At 40.9% G+C, this 23,737-nt stretch overlaps 1 protein-coding gene across 1 annotated transcript in view; it reads right to left on the bottom strand.

Annotated features, from left to right (window-relative positions):
* Positions 1-23,737, bottom strand: part of kirrel1b (kirre like nephrin family adhesion molecule 1b) — an 82,813-nt gene extending 59,076 nt beyond the window's left edge. Inside the window, exon 1 of the mRNA XM_085377118.1 lies at positions 23,538-23,737. Within this exon, the coding sequence (XP_085233244.1) occupies positions 23,538-23,583 (46 nt within the window). The 5' untranslated portion in view covers positions 23,584-23,737. The remainder of the gene's footprint in view (positions 1-23,537) is intronic.

The following is a 23,737-nucleotide window of genomic DNA, read 5'->3' as shown; positions in this document are numbered from 1 at the left end:
TCAACAAATCTGAGGCGCCGCCTTGACAACTTCAGAACAAACATGGAGGCTACCAGAATGTTAAGTGCTACCTTGTCTAACATTAAACTCCATTTTCAAAGGTCAGGACCGCAGTTGAGGCGGTGATGAATCAAGCACTTCATTCCTTTGCTTATAAACCTCCCCTTTCTGTTGCTATCTGTCTAATCCCTGTACCCCCACCCCCAACCCCCCTTGTACTTCTTCTCCTCCTCCCCCTCCACTGTTTCCTGTATTTCTCTCTCATTTCTGCCATTTCCTCCCCTCCCCTCTTTCTGAGGTTTTCTCTGGCCACTTAATGGAATGCATGGCATTTCCTCCTTTTCTCCCTCCCCCTGGTTCTTCTTCTCCTTCTGTCCTCTTTTTCCCATCTCTCTCCAGCCCCCGCTTTCTGTAATGAAATGTAAACTTTGACATTTGTCAACTTAGTCCTCCTATCAACAATTTGCAGTGTCCGGAGGTTGTGGGTTTATTGGAGCAGCTAAAGCACCACATGCGGCGAGCCCTGACCCCTCACCCCGTTCCTTCACTCGTTTGTTTATTTGATTTTTCCTCTAATCTCATCATGTTTCTCCTCTCCCTCCTGTTTTCTTTGTGCCTGTTCTTTCTTTCCTTTAGTTTTGTTGTACTTTGTCTCATTCATTCCCCTTCTGTGTTGCTTCATAATCTCCTTTTCTTTCTTCACCCACTCTCTCCTTCTGTCTCACTTTAATTCAATTCTCTGCTGACTGATAATCTGTTTTTCCTTCTTTTCCCCCTCTCCGCTGAGCACTCTCGTTCTCTTATACTCTCTCTTTCATTCTCCAAGTTCATTGATAAGGTCTTTTGCCCTTTTTCTTCCCCCCTTGTGTTTCATATTCCAGTCCTCACAGCTTGAATCAATAGCAGTTTCGCAGCTAATTCCACAGCTCTGCATCAATACCCAAAGGCTCCAGTCTCCTCCATCACCCCCTGCCTTCCTACTATGAATATTCAAATGCGTGTTATAATAAAGTGGTTTTTCTAAATGCATTAGCACGCAGAAGGGAGAGGAGGGGTCCGTCCAAAATGAGGTTTTCACCATTTTGAGAGAAGTGAGTAGAGGGAAGCCCATTTGCAACATGACTTACAGAAACCAAGAAGAGGATGCTTTATAAGAGATGATAGGTTACTTCTGCTCCATTTAGAGTCTCTAGATCTTCTCGCCTTGTTTATGATGATGTTTTTCAACAGTTTTTTTTTGTTAAATCTGCAGAACAGGCAGAAGAAGGAAAGGCCAGAGAGTACCACTGAGAGCTTAATGAAGTGGTTTTTCACACACATTACCGAGCAAAGAATGTGTTCATGCATAATTCAGGAACTAATTAGAACATAATATTCCTAAAAACATGGTGATTTTTTCTTTTTGGCTGTGAATAGTATTTAGTGATAGCATAGTATTGTTTTAAAGAAAGAATTCTAAAATCCCCCCCGGGGGAAAAGTGTCAAAAATACAAACTTGATGAAGAATCAGTTTGTAGATTTTCTCATACAGTTTTTGTTTTTCATACACAGTGTTGGGGCCAATACTCAGAAAAGTAATGTATTACACATTACTTATTAATTTAAAAAAATAATGCAGTACATTACTTTATTACTCCCTGGAAACAGAAATTCGTTACACTAGTCCTTAGATTATTTGCGCATTACTTTGTACACACTGACACATATCCCTATCCTAATGTTGACAAACATACAATCACATACAAGCATTTCTTTCTCTTGCTTTCATGCTATTAAAATAAAAGTAATGTCCATATTGCAATGCCTCAAAAGTTTTAGATGCACTAATATTTCCTTTCTCCCCTGCAGAACAACTGAAACAGGTGATTATAGCAAAAAATGGTATGGGGGTTTGTTCTAGATGCCCTTTGGGCAGACAGCTGAGAATCTTTGCAAAGAAACCAATTGTTACAGTAACGTGATTACTGAATTTAATTGCACTTGGGGTTACTGTGTCATTGCAACGTGTTAGACCCAGCACTACTCACCCCTAGCACACAGCAGGTAACGGTCCACTTCAGGACCATTCACACCACTAGAAATAGAGTTTAAGGGCTGGGCTAATTGTGGACGCAGCAAGTAGCACACACGATGCTCGCTAATGATGAACATATGGATAGTTATCTGCGCAACGTCAGTGCACTATTACAGATTTTGTTGTAGTTAGCAGATTAAACTCTGGATAATGTCTTAGCCAGCTGTGTCAGACATCATTATGTCATTCTCTATTAATTAAAATCTACAAAAGTTCAGGGCTTCACAGTCGAAATAACAAAAACGAAACAAGTGTTTCAGATTTGTTCTCTGCAAAAGCCTGGCTTGCATATTTAAACATTTTCTAAACACAGTTAAACATGTGATTTTGTATTGATTTTCAGAAAGTTTCATGGTAATATAATTGTAGCCTAGTCACATGTTGTGTTTCAACCTTGCGGAGTTTAGAGTTTCTTCTCAGGTAATGCTTCTTCCCTCTTTGTCCTTATTTTGCTTTTAAACTTACCCTGTTTAAAAGGACCAACCACAGCCAGCATGTGCTACCATAGCCAAAGACTTCCTTTCTGTTTCTTTCTTTATTTCTCTCTTTCTTTCACCTCCTCATTTTCTTTCATCACACATTTTCTCTCCCTCCTTCCATCCCTCTATTCATCTCTCCCCAGCAAATCCAAAAGTTGTGTCGCCATAGCAACAGCTGCCGTCTGCGAAAATTACCTAAATCCCTCCCTTTTTTCTCTCTCTCTCGCTCTCTTTTTTATACTGTGTGTTCCCAGTGACATTCAATGGATACTGTTTTGATGTGGGAACAAACAAATGAGTTGGGGGTGAAAAGGAGAGGGGAGAGAGGTTGATGTTAGGGGGAACGTTGGAGCAGAGCAGCAGAGCAGAAAGAGGAGAGGAGGGATTAGAGGTGGAAAAGCCTGGTGGCCAGACAGGCAGCCAGTGAGCCGGAGAGAAAAAGAGAAAAAAGAATGAGACAGAAAGCAAACACAGGCAGGGACAGACACAGAAAAACAGCCAGTCAGACGGTCGTGCAGATACATAAAACAGAAAACAAATAAACAAAGAGCAAGCAAAGAAAGGCAAGCCAAGGGCACACAGACAAACAGAGAATGAGACAGACAGACACACAGAGAGACTGACCCAGTGAAACAGGGCAGCACGTGAAACAGGTAACACAAGAGAGGAGACAGACATGTGTCGCCATGGTAACACTGAAACCAGGAAAGGGGAGAGAGAGAGAAAGAGGTAGTGGTGTTGGTGATGGTTGGTGGTGGCTGTGAGGAGGGTGAGTGGGGGTTCAGAGGGGGAGATATAGGAAGCATGCCGTCCCCATGGTAACACAAACGGAGGGATCCTGAAAGAGGGGAAGCGAGGCCGGCACATGCTCACACACAAACATCACAAAAGAGACAAAAGACACATGATTCCACATTCATTTAATTCTCATTATGCAACACAGTGAAATTTGAGCTGCAGTCCCTTTATGCTACCAACAAAAAATATGAACGAATAATAAATCATTTCGTCATAAAAAATAATCATGAACAAAGCTAATTTTTTTGGTGAAATTTATTTATTTATTTATTTATTAACCTTTATTTAACCAGGAAGATCCCATTGAGATTAAAAACCTCTTTTTCAAGGGAGACCTGGCCAAGATAGGCAGCAGCAGATGTCTCACAGTTACAGAAATTACTCAAACACAGGCAGCAACAACACACATGCAACAATAAGTGAAAGAATACAAATAAAATAAAAATAAAATTCAATAAAATTCAAATAAAATAAAAAGTCAGTTAAAATGACAATCAATCTAATTGAAACAGTTGCATGTTATGGACTTGGCCTCAAGGATTCGTAGTTTAGATTTAAAATCACTTAATGAAATGAATTCAGTCATTTTCCATTCCTTCTGCAGTTTGTTCCAGGCCGAGGGTGCTAAATGGACAAAAGCTCTTTTACCAAGTTCAGTTCGGGCAAATGGAACAGAAAGCAACAAGTAACCATGCGGACGAAGAGAATACCGACCAGCATGTTTCATTACAAGCAGGGAACATATATAAGAAGGCAGCAACCCAAGTATCGCCTTATATATAAAACTGTATAAATGAGAGTTCCTCCGACTTACCAAAGCAGGCCATCCTACCTGAGAGTATAACTCACAGTGGTGAGTCTGAAATTTACAGTTAGTGATGAACCTCAGAGAAGCATGATACACAGAATCAACCATTCGAAGACATTGAGCAGAAGCATTCATATATAGAATATCACCATAATCCAGCACAGGCAAGAATGTTGCAGCAACAAGCCGCTTCTTTGTATTAAAAGAGAAACACAACTTATTTTGAAAATAAAATCTCAGTTTTAACTTCAGGTTTTTCACAAGATTCTCTACATGTGGTTTGAAGGTAAGCGAGTCATCAATTAAGATTCCCAGATATTTATAGGTGTGAACCAACTCTATTTTATTACCTTCAAGAGTGGTTACTGATGGGATTGTTTGGGCTCGTCTCCTTGATTTAGAAAACAACATGAGCTTTGTTTTGTCTGCGTTGAGAACAAGTTTAAGCTGATGTAATGAGTGCTGGACAGCAGAAAAGGCTTTCTGCAAGGAGTCGATGGCTTGGACAAGAGTTGAACCACAGCTGTAAATAACTGTATCATCAGCATAGAAGTGCAAGTTTGCATCTGGCACATGTAGACTAAGATTGTTTACGTAAATGATAAATAGAAGGGGACCTAATACAGAACCCTGTGGCACTCCGCTGTGCACTGTAACAAAGTCAGAACATAGACCGTCAGATTTAATGCACTGAGTCCTGTTACTGAGGTAGTTTGAGAACCATGCCACTGCTCTCTCAGAGAGTCCTGACTGGAAGAGTCTAAGTTTTAAAATACAATGATCAACAGTGTCAAATGCTTTTGACAAATCAATAAAAAGGGATGCACAGTGTTGTTTTTTATCAAGTGCAATAGTAATATCATTTACCACTCTAATTGCAGCTGTGATAGTACTGTGATTCTTCCTAAAGCCTGATTGATATTCAGATAAAATGGCATTGATGTGCAAAAACTCCTTTAACTGCTCACACACAAGAGCTTCAAGAACTTTGGCCAGCACAGATAGATTAGATATTGGTCTGTAATTAGTTAACACTGCTGGGTCGCCCCCTTTTAATAGAGGAACAACAAAAGCTGATTTCCATACTGAGGGAATTTTATTCATGTCCAGTGTGAGGTTGAAAAGTGTTGTGAGAGGCTCTGCTACAAAATCAGCTGCCAGTTTCAAGAAGTAAGGATCTAGTAAGTCTGGCCCTGGAGATTTTCTAGGATCTAACAGTTTAAGAGCTTTACAGACCTCCTGCACAGAGAAAGGAACAAAGTTAAATGGCTGACCAGTGTACACCGGAAGGTTTGTGCCAGATTTTACAGAGACTGGGTTCAGAGAGTCAAACAAAGAGCCAGAAGATATAAAGTGCTTGTTAAAACAATTCATAATCTCCTTCCTATCATAAACAGGAACAGAATCCTTAAAAACATAGGTGGGTAGAGCGTGGGAGCTTTTACTCACTGAAAGAGACTTAATGATTTTCCAGAACTTCTGTGGATTATTTAGGTTCTCAGTGGTGACAGACAGATAATATTCTGTTTTAGCTTTCTTAATAGAGGAAGTACATCTGTTTCTTAGTTGTCTGAAAAGAAGCCAATCACTGGGGTAGCCTGTTTTCCTCGCTTTGGCCCAAGCCAGGTTACGCTCATGAATGATATCTGCCAGCTCTTGGGAGAACCAGGGGTTTTCACGACCTTTTATCCTATATCTTCTTAATGGAGCATGTTTATTCACAATTTGCATAAACCCATCCTTAAAGAATGCCCACGCTAATTCTACATCAGGGATCAATCCTATTTTCTTCCAGTCATAATTTGACAAATCATGATAAAATGCTTGCTCATTAAAATGTTTAAGAGTTCTTTTAAAAATAATACGATGTTGTGACTTGGCCACTTTAGTATTTCTAATAGCAGCAACAACACAGTGGTCACTTAAGTAGGAACTGAGTAGGAACTGTATGTGTCTGTAATTTCTGAGAAACTTTAACTTGCTGATGCTCAATAGATGAGTGCCGGTGATGTTCTGGGAGGGCTTTATTCACTTTATGATTTTTTTTAGGATCCTTTAGTCTTTTCATGGTTCCTTAAGAAGCACAGATGTTTCTAGCTTTCTTCACCAGGGTACAGATGTGTGATGACTATGACAGGTACGCTCGATGCTGTTCACCTGCTCCGCTTCAGCCCCACTGAAGTAAACAGGGGTGTCTCTTTGGCTCAGTGTCTCTAAAATCAACACTTATCTTCTTAGTGTTGTTGATGTTCAGTAGTGGGTTGTTCTCTGTGCACCAAAATGAAAGATCAGCGATTCTCTCCTGATATGAACTCTCGTCACTGTTTGTAATCTGGCTGATGTTCATGATGTCGTTCACAATTTCACAATAATTCTCCCTGTGTCTGGGAATCCAGTCATGGATATACAGCATGAACAGGAGGGGGGTGAGCACACAGCCCTTAGGAGAGTTCCTTTGCTTAGCACTACAGTGCAGATTGTGTGACTCCCCCATCTGAAGTGTCTGTGGTCTGTTTGTGAAGAAGTCCTAAGCGAGAAACCTTATTCTTCATATTTCAGCATCCTTCCTGTCATCCCTGAGCAGAGTTTCAGCTTGATTTGCATCGCTGTCTTTATGTTGTATGATATGTTTGTGCAAAAGCTGAAAGCGCTTCTCTGAATGTGGCCAATTAGTGTCTCCAACATGCCACTTCGTGATTCTCAGAGTTTGCCAGTGAGAAGCAGTTTTATCTCTGTGATGAAGAATGCATGTAGTTGTGAAGAAACCCTGATGGATGGTGTAAATCATTACAGCTTGCGGCATTATTCTTGGTTGGACAGCATACAAGGCAATCTGTTGTCTTATCATGTCTGTGAGACAAGGCCAGTTTCCAGGATCATGGCTGAGCCAATTCTGCAAAGACAATCACATTCAATTGAGATAAAGTCTCAGTGGAAATCATGTAGTTGGGAAACTTCCCCAGAACGCTTATCAGACGCTAGTAATTACTCTTCAGCAAACACGCCAGCACATTTGCAACTATTGTAGCACTTAATCAGAGCATTGTGAAGGCAAAAAGGCTTGTGGCAGAATGTGACGAAATGAGTCAAGTTGCTTGACCTGAATGCACTGCTGACTACAGCAACTGTCATTGCCAGGAAAAGACTCACCAAACACAGCCTGAGGATTTACACAGAGAGCTAGTAGCAGCAGCAGGGTCTCAATGAGCCCACTGTCACTGAACAGAACTGAGCCCAACATGCGAAACACCACAGAGAGCAGAAGCTAACAGCTAACAAGCTACTTCTGTTGGCGCCTTCTGTTTTTAAAGCTTGTCAGGAGCTGCAACAGCTGAGCTCACACGATCTAAAAGTAACTTTGTGTGCATATTTGCTTTTGGACAATACTGTTAAAAGTGTCAGAAAAGCTGTTTAAAAAACACACACATAGATACACACACATCCTGACAAACCATCAGTATTCACACTGCCTCCACGCTCTTCACAGCATAGAGTGTTACTGCAGGTATCGTTGAAATTTCCCCCTTTCCAAGGCATATTTACCATTGTGTCGGGTCATTAATGCACTCTCAACTCATAATTACTATATTTCCAACAGCATTTTAAGGCAGCATAATTGCAGCGTGCCGCAGATGGCTGTTGGCTAACTGGCTTGCAGTTACGCCTAATGGCTATTTGCTATCGGTGTAAAACAGGCTAATGGTTCACTGGCCAGCAGCTATAGCTTAAAATAGACAGCTGTCCTGTGTAGGCAAAGCCAGAATTGAAAAGACTATGTACTCCTCATTATCTGCTTCTGTGAATTTGCCACACAACAATGGACCACAAAAGCAAAAGAAGAAAATGATCTTTTTCCCCCCCTTTTTTCCTGTTCGATGTCTGAGTGCACTGAGGCTCAATCCAAAAAGCTTCATTCATGCAACAAAACTGGACTGTGTTTATGTTTAATTATAATGGCCATGCCTCCTGAAACAAATAATTATCCTTGTGCAGCTCTCTATAACAAATGTAAATTGATAAAGACAAAGCGGAACTGTTGTTCAAAGCCAAAACTGTGTGGATGTTTATATGCAGTGAGCTCCATGAAATAACATTTGTGCTGTTTTTGAGCAATTTTATCTTCCAACTCAACAGGGAAAAAGATGGAGACAGAGAATGTATATTCCCTTTCAAACAAGGAGACTAATTACAAGGGATTAAGTAACTGCGTGGGGAATAGTCAGGAAATCTTGCTCAAAAACCTTTTGTTCCAAACCCCATTAATTTCATCCTGCTCGGTCTAGTGTATAATGGGTCAAATCTGCAAGATATTTTCTGTGCTGTTAAGAATAACATCCGTTTATGAAGGCAGAAGCATAGAAAGCCTCAGTGTGAAAGGCTCAGGTTGAGTGAGGCTGAAAAGTCGTGCACCCACACTCTAACTTTGCAGAGGAAGGATTTCATGTTAGAGAAAGTTTGATAAAAGTAGACTACCTTTTTAATAATTCAAAACGAAATAATTCTTAGGCTGCTAGTGTGCTTTGCAAAAAAAAAAGTATAAAAAGTGTGAGCTTGTATCACTTTTTAAAAGACAGAATCTTGTCTTGAGGTTTGGAAAATATAGTGAAGATTGTCTCTGTTTCAGAGACAAGTTATGCAGTGTACTGACTGCATCCTTACTACATTTGAAGTAGAAAATGACATATATGAAAACTGAAACAATACTGACTGTTTGCACAACTTTAAACCTGATGTACAAATATCTCTGTTTCCTGATGTTTTTGGAAACCTTTGTTTTGATCAATTAAACAAAGCTCCTGGTGCACAGATCAGTGATGTGAGTGAGGACTTAAGCGACTTTTGTGTTGATAAAGCCCATTTAGGATTGTTCGAGCACGGACCTTCGTTCCAACCAGATGGAGGTGGTTGTTTTACAGTTGATTCTTTTACTGAACTCATCATAAGCGACCTCTCTTTCAGTACCCTTCAGCATCCCATTAAAATACACTAGCCATCTTTAAGGGCCTTTTTAATATGCAGTGTGAAGAGACAGTGACCAGGCTTCAAAAGTGTAAGAGGTGAGTAAAAATGATTGTTAAAAGTAGGTAATAAGATCAAATGGAAAGCTCACAAGCACAGCACGATCCTTCATGATCCACAAACTTCATTTTTGCCACCTCTGCCCCTCTTGCCTTCTCTGTCATTTATTTGGCTCCAACACTACCACAGCTAGTACATCATGTGCCTATCTCTTTGTGACACCAGCAACTTCTGGCACTACAATAGTATTTGTCACCTTGGGATAAAAACACCCATAAATAAGTGCATTAGAGGATAATGAATACCATCTATGACTCATGGATGACATGTAGCAGCGAAAGTAGTCGAAAGTACAGTCGACCCCCGGTATAGGCGGGGGTTAGGGACCACAACGGCACACGATTAGCTGAAACCCCCTCTAAAAACACTTATAACTGCCTATTATACTAGTTCAACACCAAATATACCTTAAACTATCATCCTAAAACACTTCAATATCATTTCAAAGCCATCTGGCTCAGAACATTTTACTGACACTTCCGTGTCTGTCGATGCTATCTCCCCATGTAGAGAAACACAACTTTTTTTAAATCATGAAAAATGTATTTAGACATGAAAATGACATGTAAATAATTAATAAATATTTTAGATATGCTCGACGAAAAAAATCAGCAAATAGGCGAATTTTCCACAAATAACTTTAAAATCCACAAATCCGCAAATACTGAATTGCAAATAGGCAGGGGTCGACTGTACATGACCCCTGCCTATTTGTAGCAGAAGCACACCTGCTGTTGCTTTTCAACACCCACATCATCATTGTGTCATGGTCATAGGCCTTTGACCAGAGAGTTTTTTCGTGATTGGTGATGGTTTGATGACTGCAGTGAATTCAGTTGACTCGTCTATGGACTTTCGTGTTTTGGTGTTTATGCTATATATAATAAAAATAAAACATTTGCATTGTGTTGCTTCCTCCTGATTTTGCAGGACCTGCATTTGTTGCCATGATGCCATATAAATGCATAGAGCTCATAGTTTTCAACACTGATGGTGCACTGGCACTGTATGTGCAACAAGCATCGAATAGCACTATCCTAATGCACCCCATGTCACTTTACTTCCCTTTTGATCACCATTGTGCCCAAAACAATATTCTTGATTGCCACACATTATCCATGCCCAAACCATAAGGTCATTCATAGTGCTAAATGAAAATCGTTCTTGTCACAAAACCATTAAATTAGTCTTCTTTCTGTTCGCTTGTTTAGGCAATTAGCTTTAAATTCTTATATGTTTCATATATTAAATTTGCCACTTATATTGACAGCACTAAAGTTTCCAGCAGGATAATGAATTCTGACCCTCTCTCCCCACACGACCCTTGTCGGTTCCTATTTTGGATCACCATGTAGCTTCGGCGCTTTCAGGGAAACAGTTCGAGGCCTCTGTGGTCAGAGCTGTCTGAACTCTGGGACTCCCAATCAATCCTCTCCCCCTCTCTCTGTCTCCCTGTCTGTGTTTCTCTCTGCTCACTCACACAATGATGGAGGTCATGTGTGGTCAAGAGTTGAGAATGGACAATCAGGCAGCAGCCATATACCCACTGTTATCACTACAGCTCATATCACTGTCTCCCTCTCTCTATACAGTGCAGTCATACCACTCTACTTACTATTTTTTTATTTCACTTTTATAGTTTTGAGCAGTAAGGCAACAAAACCTTTTTTACTTTTACACGTCTCAGTCAACTGATTTGATACTGTTGAGAATAAAATAAGAAATTGTTTGTCCAGCCTTGAACATGACTTTTGGAGGCTACGAACACTCATCGGAATTGTTTGCTGACTGCTTGTTAAGACACAGTTTGCCCTTTTTAAATATGAAGAATGTCCCATGGTTGTAGAGGATTTGGACAGAAGGACTGGAAGCTGCTCTTATCCATCCATCCATTTTCTTGACTCCTTATGTGAAACCTATCGCAGCTCTGATAGGATGAGAGGCAGGTTTCATACTGGGCTAACATCAAGACAGACAACCATTTAGAATGACCAGTTAAGCTAACATACACGTCTTTGGACTGTGGAAAGATGTTGGAGAACCTGACAAAACCCATGTACAGGTAGAACATGCAAACTTCCACAAAGAAAGTGGAAGTTTGTTTCAAAAATAGTGTCCTGAAAAAACACATTTATAAATTTATTTTAATTTCTTTCTGATGAATTTCATTTTAAAACAATTTGTATCATATTAAAAATTATTAAAGCGGAACAAAACTTACCAGACTCATGTTTAAAAAAATACATTTTTTAAAACAGCTACTCATAATAATTTTATTATGATCAGCTAGATTTTGCAGCAAGGCTGATGTGTCGCAAACCTGCATTCTTTCTGATGGCCAGCAGGGGGAGACTCCACTTGGTCCCAAAAAGAAGTCTGGCTGTCGAGAAGTCAAGATCTCTGTCTAAATAAATAAATAAATCTGGGTAAATTCCCAGATGATTAAACATGCAACTATTTTGCTGGTAATAACTGAAATGAGTAAAGAAAATCAACAGCCTATTTATGCAAGATAATTCATAATTTTATTAGGGGGGTTACATTGGTTGGGTTTGATTATTGCGGGGGTCATAACCCCCCTAAACCCCCTTGGAAATTACGCCCCTGGGTGCATGCTCACTCAGTTTCATTTGTCACATCTAGTTTTAGAAATGCTAAGACAGAAGTGGCAATTCACTACCACTGGATAACGTCACTTAATTTTTGTTTTTTGTACACTTCACAGTCTTCAGTATTTCGACAAATATCCTGGTTGGACGTGATTAATTGCTACAGAAGTGTTGGTATGGTGGCCAATTGCAAGTTAAGCAGGAAGTCCTGAACCCACTTCATTTAAACTAACTCCTATTTCCATAAGTAAAGTGATATATCCCCCTTTTCACAGAGTAATTCATTGCCTTTTTAATTAATTTACCCAGCACTATCTGCTGTAAATTCACTCTTCCTTTGCATATCTCTCCTTCTACCTTTTCTCCCAACATGTTTTTTTAAAGTTTCTTCAAGTTCTTTTTCTCCCTCTTCCTCCGTTGCTATGGTAACTCTCTCTCTCTTTCTATCCTTCCCTCTATCTCTCCGGTGCACCCCCTCTTCCCCCACCCCCCTCTCTCTCTCTCTCTCTCTCTCTCGCTCTCCCTCCTTTTCGCTCTCCCTCTTGCTCTCTCTCTCCAGTGGCTGGTTGGATGGTTGCTATAGAAACAGACTTATTTAAAAGAAGAGCTAAGAAATTATCATTTTCTCTAGCTCTCCCCAACACGCTCACTTTTGCTCCCTCACTTCCTCTCTCTTTCACCCACCTCCCTCCCCCTCTCTCCCTCTCTCATTTCCTTGCTTTGCCTCAATCACAAGCGAGCAGACCTACTCTTTTATTCCCATTTGGCCCTCTCTGTATGATGCTGGTTTTCATTTTCGCACAAGAACATACACATAAACCAACAACTTGCAATCTCTTTCTTTCTTCACCTTCCCCCCACCTCCACCTGCCGCATCCACCCTATACACGCACGCACACACAGCCGCTTTCAACGGTCCTACTGTTGCACACACACGCACACTTAATATGAATATACAAAATCTGTCCTGAAAGTGCCTTTTCTTAATGAACATGCATAATACAAACTTCTCTTTCAGCGTGACAAAACTGCCTTCTGTCTTTTGCGCTGGAGACATTATGAAAGAGAAACGGGGCACTCAAACAACCCAGAACTGAATCCATCAGAATCTAATTCTGCAAAAAGCAAACACAGTGGTAGACGTAAAACATCCACAATAATAAAAAGAAAAGAAAAAGAAAGAAAGGCTAAGAGCTTTTGATTTGAGATTTGACAGTGATTGTGTGCACAGTGGTTTTATGTTCAAGTCACCACTGAAATTAAAGGTAATGGTTAACATAATGTTTAACATACAGAAGTTTAACTTAATGCTTCAAAATAACTGTTCAGAGGCATTTCATGTTGGGTCCTGAATAAAGAGGCTTCAAGAACAACATTGTTTTCTCACTAGTATAAAAACGGTAACTCTAAATTTAACTGTTTACCTTTGGAAAATCTGATTTTAGTCCACAAAAAGGGACTTAGGTCCCTAAAATGTTTATTTAAGCACTTTAATAGTGTGTCTCAGTTTAGTTACTTTTGTGTAGTAGGCCTAGACTATACAGACTAATATTATCTCAAATCAAACATGATTCATTGGGCACTTACCAGAAATTATGTTTGCACTCTTACACTGGCTATTGCCTACATTTGCAACTTGTTGTGCATCTGACAGCACATCATAAAAAATTCTTGTACAGTGAAGCCAGTTTTACACAAAAATACTTAAAAGTGCTGATAATGCAAGGTTTACCTGTAATGCCTGAAAAGCTTCATCAAAGCTGGCGTTGTATCCTCCCTGATGGCTGAAAACTGTTGGTGGTGGTCTCCCACCTTGTCACTGTATAGCCAAAGTGGCAACCACTGAGGGCAAGGAGTGTACAGCATTCCATCTGAACTTTATGACCATTATTAGTACACCATCTTTGTACTCATAGAGCACTTCATGTAGCTGCACTTGGTAGTGTGAGCGCATTTATGCTCCCAGAATAGAGAGCACAAGTACAGGAGGACACAATCTGAGACAGAGCATAAAGTGTTTTTCATAAAATACATTATGACATTTCACAGAAGGAAAAGCACAGGTATAAATAATGAAATTCACAGTGACTGGATTTAATTCAATTCAATTAGCTACCTTGGTTGCAGGCACCTTCACAGCTGAATGATTATATTGTATCATGAGTAACACCTGTTTACTTTTCCTGCAAGTTTCCTGCAAAAACACCCAGTTACAAACAAACATCACGACAACCAGTGCAAACGTGCAGCTCTTCCAAAAGTATAAAGTCACAACGATTCAGTCAAATTTCCTTTCCTGAACAATAGCAAATCTTCCACTGACATAATCTCCACCTGTGACGCCATCACTTCTTCCAGCGCCACAGGGAACAAGAGACAAGCAGCGTGACGTCACCGTCCCCCTTCGCTGCCACCGCTGAGAGCTGCTCGCTTATCTCTCCTGCACTGGAGCGTATCAGGCTTCACCGAGGGGAGATAGTGTCACCACCCTCCCCACCCACACCAACACCTCAGCCAACCCGGCTCTCGCCTTCTCCTCGCTCTCTTTGCCTCATCTAGCCTTGCCAAGTGAAGTGGAGCCCGGGGTGTTATCAGTTCCTGATGGCTATCGACTTACATTAAAACATAAGAGGGGAGAGAGGAGGAACACGCAGATAGACAGACATAGGCTGGATGGAAACACACACAGAGTGGGTGGTGATGGATACCGGCTTTCATCATCTGTAATCATGTTGTCCATCTCCATCTTTAAATTGCTGCTGCTTCTTTTATCACCATTTAAAATCCACCAAAGGAAAAGAAATAAAAGAGATACTTTGAGCCATCAAAAAAAAAATATGTCTTGGTGGTGGTGCCTACGCAATAAAATCATTTGGTTACACAAGTTCTGATAAGGGAAATAAGTTTGAAAAAGTCTCAGTGGAAAAGATTGGAAGGCGCTAAATTTTAAATTGAGTGAAAATGGTGCCAGTGGATACTCGGTCTGTAGGGTGTGAAAAATTGGAATTATGTTCACTACACACTGGATATGTGAAAAAGAAATTATTAAAAATGGCAAACTTTTCCTTTGGCAAATGCTTTCGTTTAAGTACGATATGTGGTCTTCGTAGACTTTAGTAACTTAGTCAAGAAATAACTTGAAATGCAAAGACCTGGTGTTATATATTCAGTGTATGTAGTTGGTGTAGTGTAGAACTTGTTGCACTGAGGAGCATTTCTACAACGGCAATAAAGAGTTGGCTCTACTGCCGTCCATCCATCTTTTCAGCCGCTCATCTAATTCAGAGAGACGAAGCCTGTTCCTGCTACGACCATGCAAAAAGAGGTACATCACTGCATCATTGTACCACCTGCTTTTCATAGATCCAATGTATGCTGAATTACATATTGAAACACACAGTCAGACCTTTTGCAATAACTGAACATGAGATTTGTTTCTGTTTTTCTTTTTATTCATAGCTTTCTGGTTGGATCGAGATCAAGTAGCTAAGACAACAAAAATCTCAGGAATGACAGTTGATTTGAAGGTTTCCTTTTCGACTGGAAGGAAATATTATCTCAACTGTTTCTGTTGTGGTTGGGATTCAGTAAGGTGTGTAAAACCGATATTGGCAAAGTCCTTTTAAGAGCAAGTCTTGTCACTCAGCAGTCTTCTTAGAAACAGCAGCTACTTCAGTCTAGTCCAAGCATTGAATTAGTGGTATGAGAACCACAACTTTTACTTCAGTCATCACTGGGATGTAAAAAAAACCACTGCATCTATAGATAGAATCACTGCTCAGTGAGTAGATATACCCACAATTGAAACATCTGTGCATCCGTCCAGCAACATGATTGGTTCACATTTCCCTTTTTGGCTTTTTGAGAACAGAGACAAGACAAATATTCTCATTGATTTCAGGATCCATGTCTCTACCTGATAATGTTTCTGATAAGGGTAAGGGTTAGGAAATTCACAACTGGAAAGTTTTATTTTTCTTTGAAATAGATATGTAATCCTGAGACAATTTAAAGTTTAAACCATGATAAACTCTTACCACTTACATACCATTCAGCGCAAAAAAGATTTTGCTACTTTTTAAAAATTTTATTCCACAGTTTTTGCATGATTTTCTGTTTTCGGAGACCCTTTGGCCACCTTTTAGTCAAAGCATTAAGCCTAATACCCAGCAAGCATAGTCAATTATCAAAAATGTAAATGTGACAAGTCAATAATCCTTTTGCTACGACCTCGTTTAATTGAGTAATTGTTTCATTGATTACGAGGAATGCTGTAATACGGTGTTGCATAAGGTACAAACACACACATTTATCCAGCAGCATGCATAATCCAGGGCAAAGACAAAAGGGAAAACCTTGTGATAGTGATCTTGTAATGGATCAGATTGATTTAATTCACTGCGCCGGACAATTTCTCATTCTTATTCCTCAAGATGTCTCTGAATGGATTTTATGTGGGAGGCCCATTCAATTGTTCTCTCTCACCTCCACACGAGTCTCTCAGACAGCCAGCGAGCGAGAGAAAACACAGGCAGACAAAGAAACGGAGGGGGAGAGAGAGAGAGGCAGAAACATAAACTACCTCCACACTGAGCTTATTTGATCTCACAGCCCTTTTTCGTTGACATTCTTCCTCATATAAAAGGAAGCACTTTTATGCTTTTGGTGCTTTTATGCTTGATGTCTGCATTTCTTTGAAAGCCTCTCCTTGGAGAGGGTGGCCAGTTTGGTTTCTCACTTTTCCATCCAAAAAAGCTAAGAAGGGTTACTTCCAGCCTTTTATCACTTTTATTGAATACTCATGCAGAGAAAGGAGACCCACTTTATTTATCCTTGGAGGGCTGAGGACTGTGGTCGAAGGCGGCGCTTTGTGCATTGCAGCGTGCTGCTTGGAACAGCGGTGAAATATGCTGGAAATGCCTGGAAAACTCCAGGCCCTGCTCTCCCAGGAGAGCCCCATCTATAATAGGCCTGGCTGTTTCCCTGTGCTCCCGAGCAGCAACCCTCTCCACACATAAATCTCTGCTCCCCAAACCTGCTCTCCCCCTCTTTCACTCCCGTTAACTCCCACTCCTCCTCTGCATTTCATTCCTGCCTTCATCAACACTACTGCATCTTCCTTCTTCCTCCGTTTTTTCTTCTTCTTCTATTAGTGCCCTTTTTTAGGTTCCACATCCTTTCTCTCTCCTTCGTTGCAAATTTCTCTCCAGTCTCACCCACTTTTCTTCTCATGCCTGATGTACTTCTCCATTTTCTTGCTCCTTTGCTCCAATCCATATATTGCATTGGCCTCTCCAACCCTGCTGCCTTTTCTCTTTCTGCCATCTTTTTAGAATTTCCTTCATCCTCCTCTTAGTCTTTCCTACCAAAATGTATATCCTTCCCTAATCTATAATCCTGCTGTCCTCTTATGTCCAAACTCCCCTCTTAATGCTTCTTTCTCCCTCTATTCAGCATTTTCTCCGTCTCTCTGCTTCCTTTAACTATTCATCTCCTGTTTGTCGCCCCCTATACTACTAATCTACCCACTCCTTCTCTTCTGTTCTGCGCCTCTATTTTATCGTCTTCCTCATTTCTTCCCCTCCATTGCTCCAACAGCCCTTCTCTTCTCCTCTTTCACCCTTAATCTCCACTTCCCCTTTATAGTCTCCTACTCTGCTATATTCAGTCAGTCTTTTTTACTCTTCTAAGCCAAATTCACCTCATACTACGCATCTCGGCTACACTTCAGAATCTCATTTCTTCCTTTTCCTTGTGCTCTCCTTCTGTTCATGTTTCTTTCATATATCTTCCTGCCTCCTCTAATCATAGATAGAAGACTGTTGCTCTTCTGTCTTCCAGATTTATGTCTCGCAATCATCCATTCCTCCTCTATTTTCTTCTCCTCTATCTCCACACAAATGGCTCACATCATTTCTATGGCTCTTTCACCTTTCTACCCTGGTTCTCCCACCAAAAATCCTTTCCTATTTTGCCCTCATATAGTTCATTTTCCTCCTCTTCATTTTTTCATTCCCGCAAAGCTTCCTTTCCTTTCCTTTCCTTTCCTTTCTTTATTTTACCAGTTTCCTTCACTCCTTATCTGTCCTCTTCCTCCAATTCTATCTCTCTAACCCAGATCCCCTTCTCTTGTTCTCGTGTTCTCTCATCTTATCCCACCACTTTCCCCCTCTGATCTCTCAATCCAGCTCACACTACTCTTTTTCCAGTTTGAATTACTCTCCTGCCATCATCCTCTTTTCTTCTCTCTTCTCCTTCTCATCTCTTGTCCCTTATTTTATCTTCTCATGTATATGTATTCTTCTCTTCATTCCCCTTTCTCTCTCAGTTTATGACCCCTTCCTCATCTAGGATGACATATCTATAGACAGATTGATGGGTGTCAGCCCTAATACCAGCAGAAGCCCTCTGTTAGCCTCTGCAGACTCTTCCGTCTTTCACTCCAACAAACACATCAGCCTGTGCAAAGGAGGGAAGGGGGAATTTGCCGCCATCATTTTAGATCACTGGATTATTGGGGCATCGTAGTGAATTAAGCGGCAACTAATTGTGGCGGTTATTTTATTTATTTATTTTAATTGCTGCTCCTTGTCACCTCAGATTATGCTTCTCCAACCATAAGGATATCAGATCTGTCAGGTACTGCAGGGCTTTGGGAAGAGGCCCACACACACACACATATACAGAGAAGCTCCACTTGCCATCATGTTGTCTGAACCTCTGCTCTTAAACAAGGTTTCTCATGCTATTTTTAATTATTTTCATTGGCGAGTACAGAGTTTTCTTCAGTGATGTGTTTTTTTTACAACCCAATTAGAACAACAGAGTCAGCCAACCTTGTATACTTGTTTTTATGGTACGATCAGTACACTATGGCACTAATGGCCAAGGTTGATTCATCCTGAAGCCGCTCATGCAAGAAACGCTCATCAGTTGTGCTTTAGATGATAAAAGTCATTAAAGTGAAGTGCATGTGCAGTAGCTGTGTATAGTGAATAGAAGCACCGGTGCAAATAAATATTGCTCGCGCATGTATCTAATATCTGTTCAAAAGTTTTGATATTTACAACGGTGCACAAGAAGCCATTTGTTTGGATTTGGTGCTGACAAAAGCTCTTTTGTAATCTGTTGTAAAGTGAGGTGCTGCTCTGAGGCCCCAGACCTTTGAAGGCTGAAATTCAAAGTGTTCTTTGCTTTTGTAATTTCATTGTAGACTGTAGATTTGTTTGTATAAAAGTACTGGGTCTAAAAACAAAAAACACAAGGCGATGCAGTGGTAGGAACAAGTTGAGGCAATCAAATATAATTGATGTCATGATTAACTAATTTCAAACGCTTATCATGCCATGCAGATATGTGACTTGCAAAAGCCAGCAGCCTACTGCAGGGTGCATTTAACAGGATAAGGTAAGAAGGTTCAACTTCTTTGCAGATGACCTTGACTTATTAATTTATTAATTTTGCACAGTGGCATCCCAAATGCAATAACAAGAGTTCTGAATGTCTGTGAAGGTTCTCAGTCATCCAGGTCATCATAGTCTAAGGAGCTTGGAAAGAAAAATGTCTGGACTTCTTTAAGTTGCTTGAAGATGTTTTACCTCTCATCCGAGAAAGAACTGTAAATGAAAAATGAACTGAAGAGGCTTCTCGGATAAGAGGTGAAATGTCTTCAAGCAACTTAACAAAGTCCAGACGCTTTTCTTTCTAAGCTCCTTAGAAGAGTTCTGAATGAATTCTACTGATATAAATAGGGGAACTACTTATTTCAGTAGTGATAATATGAAACCTCAATTTTTATTTAAAACACTGTTTAACGCTCAGGTTTATTGTGTCATGTAAAAATGAGTATCCCATCCATACAATGAGGAAAAGTTTGGCCAAAAATACTAAAACAAAATTAGGTCAAATCAGCCTAAAATTTCTTGTTGTTTTAGTTTTTTAGTTTTGGTATTTTGCCTTTGTAATGACAGTGAGAATTGAGGGAAAATGGAAATATAGGGAAAGAGAAGAGGGAAACAACGAGCATCAAAGGTCCAGCCCGCCTTGGCTGCCATGTTACACCCATCAACATGACCCTCTTCACTCATACTGATGTCAGAACTTTCCGGACACACCTACTTGAAACACTGTAATAAAATCACAGATCGAGTGTAACAGTTGTTACTGTTAGGTAGTAGTGGTAGAAGAAATCCATTAGTATTTATCTTTGAGACGTGAAACTTAATTTTTAAATAGATAGTTTCATTACATATAAATGTTCCCGTTAACTACACATGCTATAACTGTGTTGTTGTGCAGTTTTCCAAATCTTTACATGCTGTAAATGCCAAAAAAGATTTATGTCTTCACCCATAAACCCCCATCAGAGAGTATTTTTGTTATCTTGATGATTCAGAGAGGAATTATACAACTGTTTGAGGGCGTTACAGTAGAGAGCTTGAAACTAATCATTTGCCTCACAGAGTCTATTACTGTACGAAGTCATAGCGAGTCAAATCAACAATTCGAGGGATTGTAAAGATTTGCCGTTATCCAGGTCATCTTAAAGTTTACATTTTTTGAAGATGATTTGAATGAAAGTGTTTTCGGTTGAAGGTAAAAAGGAAGTCCGGTTGCTTTTGACTGAACATTTCTAAATACATCTTGAGAAGCCTTTCTGAGGATCCTTGGGTGCCCCTGGAGCCCAGTTTGGGTGTAAATCTTTGCTGATGTAAACCATCAAACATTGATGGTCCAGCTGGGTTGCTGTGGAAGCAGAGACTGAAGCCAGTAGGGCTCTTTTCTCTTTCTCTCCCTCTCTGCTTCCTGAGCACTCCTGCTCTGCCTCTGTTTATCCTCAAGCATCCCCTCTTGTCAACAGATTAGGACTGAACCCCGCTGTCTCTTCCTTTCGTCGTCTCTCTCTGCCTCCATCTCTCTGTCTTTTGGCCTGTCTCTTTACATCTGCGCTTCTGCTCTATTCTTGTGATGAGCGAAAAGAGTGGAAGGAAGAGGAGGGGGAGATATAGGAGAAAAAGAAAGTGTATATATGTGTGTCTGTGTGTGTGTGTGTGTGTGTGTGTGTGTGTGTGTGTGTGTGTGTGTGTGTGTGTGTGTGTGTGTGTGTGTGTGTGTGTGTGTGTGTGAATGTGTGTGTGTGAAAGAGAGAGACGAGAGATGGGACAGGTGCTTGCAGTGCAAGAATTGCTTTCCTTGCCTTGCTTGCATGATCAGGCTGCAAAAATGTTCAACTCAAGCAAAAAGGCACCTGGAAGAGTCCAAACAGGCTAAACACACATTAAGCTGCAGATGCTGCATGTAGGGGACGGATTCCCTCTGATCACATTTACAGGCTTACACCAGCTCAGCAGGAAACACTGATCTGCTTCTCTGCTCCGTTCTCGTCTGTTCGCTGCTGTTCTCTTTATGTTTTTGTTCTGCTCTGTTCTGTTCTCTGCTCTCAGGTTCTGTGCCTGTGTTGTCAAAATCACCTTGGTTCATCGGCCACAAGCGTCCCAGTGGGCCAGACCAGTAGAATCTCCTAAAAAGTCTACAAAATGTTCTCTTTCTTTTAGCATAAAGAAATACAAGTGAGCTTTTCTAAAAGTTCACATGTAATAAACCATGAATTTCCAGGCAGTTCATTTTGTAAACAGATGGTGATGACTTAAGAAAGATATGTCTAAATTTTCCTTCTAAGTCATTCTAGTGTCATGACAAAGAAATGCTTCTGTCATCAACAACATGTTTAGGATTGACTCCTTCACTTAACAACTTTGCTTTGACGTAGTATGGTAATGTTTTTGCCACGAAGAAGGTGACTTGCAGCACAGCATTTCAAAATACAGCAAAAAGCCCAAAAACCTTGCAAAGACATCCACTGCACTGGATTATGGTGATTTTGGCCAGCAGGTATCATGTCTGAAACCCCTGATGTACACTTTTTCTAACCTCCTCTGCTGGTTCTGTTGTTTTGTTCGTCCTTTCTCTCATTTCTTCTGTTCTGCTCCTTCTTATATTCTTTTCTAATTTGTCGTGATCCATTTTGCTTCTGTTCTCTCCCGTGTTTTTACTTCATTATGTTTCTTCTTGTTCTCCTCCATCTGACATAACTCAGTTCTGGTCACCTTTCCTCTGAGCTGAGAGCTTCTCTGCTGTTTTGCTGTTCTGTTATTTTCTTTGGTGACCCTGCTCTGTTTGGTTTGCTTTATTCTCTCTTTATTCTACAAAAAAACAAACTTTAATATACTTCACCCATGTCTCTCCTTCTCTTCAATTAAGCTTATTACCAGTGCTCCTTGTAGCCATGACACCAGTTAATCAGATCTCTTTTCTAATCTTCAATTTCAGATATTCTGACTTTGACATATTATTCTGTAACATCTTTAACCTTCTTGCGTGAAGCACGAATGTCCTGCTCTGTTATAATCCTATGGGGTGGTCGGCTCAGCTCCATTCTGGGAGCTCCTCTGACTGTCTAGGTAGATCATTGTCTGTGGTTCATCACACCCTCGGCCTGCAGCACCAGGGACCCAGGTGCTGAAGCAGGTACACACACACACTCTCTCACACACGGTTGAACTGTTCACATCAGGCCACCTCAATTAATCACCTCTGTCTTTGGAGCAGTGACTGCCCTCAAACACAAACGCACACTCATCTGCTCATTCACTGAGGTGTGTGTGTGTGTGTGTGTGTCGCTGTGTGTGTGAGAGAGGGCAATCTATCAAGGTGATCGATAAATAGGAACATTAATATTAGTAATGGGACTCTCTTTCAGTCCACTGAATATGTCTCCGTCTTTAAGGTAAAATATGAATTTTTCTTGGCACCTGAACGTTTGCAGCAGGACCGCGCACACGGACACGAGCACGCAAGACTCTACCTGCATGCTAAGAAGGAGTACTAACACACACAGAGAGACAGACACACACGCACGCACGCACACATCGACTTTCTCTCTCGAGGGACAGTTGTCTGCGCTGGTCTTTACACTACTCTCACTGCACACAGGCTCGATACAGAGACTGAGGGCACGATCGCGCCAAGCGCGTGCATGCTGCATGTGTGTGTGCGCGTACGTGTTGGAAATTGATTCAGTGTGACTTATGTTAAAACCCAGCGACCAGACTGTGCATTGGATCCTCGCCTCATCAATCATCCCCCGGCTGGCAGGTTATGCGCAATGTGTGTTTGCATGGGCAAGCGCGCATGTGTGACCCACACTGCGTTTTCGTATGTGTCAACCAATTCTATCCATGCGTTTTAAAGGTCATGTCAAAGAAATGTCGTTTGCAGATGCTCCACATCTCTCCCACAAACGTGTAACTGAAGAAAAATGAATGCAGCCACTCTGGGCCGTTTGTGTCTGCACTCTAAAATCTAATTTTCCCCAACAGGGCAAAGACCCCGAAAACCCCACGACTCTTTCCCTTCAGCTTCTGCGGGCTGAGGGGCTGATGATGATGTCCAGGGCGGCACAAATCTGTAACAACACGCGCACAGAGAACCATGCGCACGGACTCATCGCCAGACATAAATCCAAAATATACAAGCACTGCCAGCGCAGACCGAAAGAGACCCACAAAGCTCACAGACGCCCGCACAAACAGTGGGAACAATAAAAGGGTGGAAAATCGGGTATTTATCAGAAACTTTCAGTTTCTCGTGTCTTAGTCAGGTCAAACTGAGCGTCTTTAAACATCACTCACCTTGGTTTAAAGTGATCGCCAAAGTTATGATCCACAAAGCTGGCATGGTTCAGCCGAGCGCATTCAGATTCCTCCCCTCGGCTCTGCCTCCCCAACAAGACACCATCAATTCCTCCCGATCGGGTGAATTTAACCGGAATCCTCTTTGAGTCATGAGAGTGCAAAAACACACATTTAGAAAAAAAAATCCAATGCTTCTT

This window comes from Diplotaxodon limnothrissa, linkage group LG18 (genome assembly GCF_057381915.1).
Source record: "Diplotaxodon limnothrissa isolate DT_005_m linkage group LG18, D_limnothrissa_male_GT1.1, whole genome shotgun sequence".
NCBI classification, from domain to species: Eukaryota; Metazoa; Chordata; class Actinopteri; order Cichliformes; family Cichlidae; genus Diplotaxodon; species Diplotaxodon limnothrissa.
Note: the sequence above shows the minus strand (reverse complement) of the source record. Positions and strands in the feature narration are given on the sequence as shown.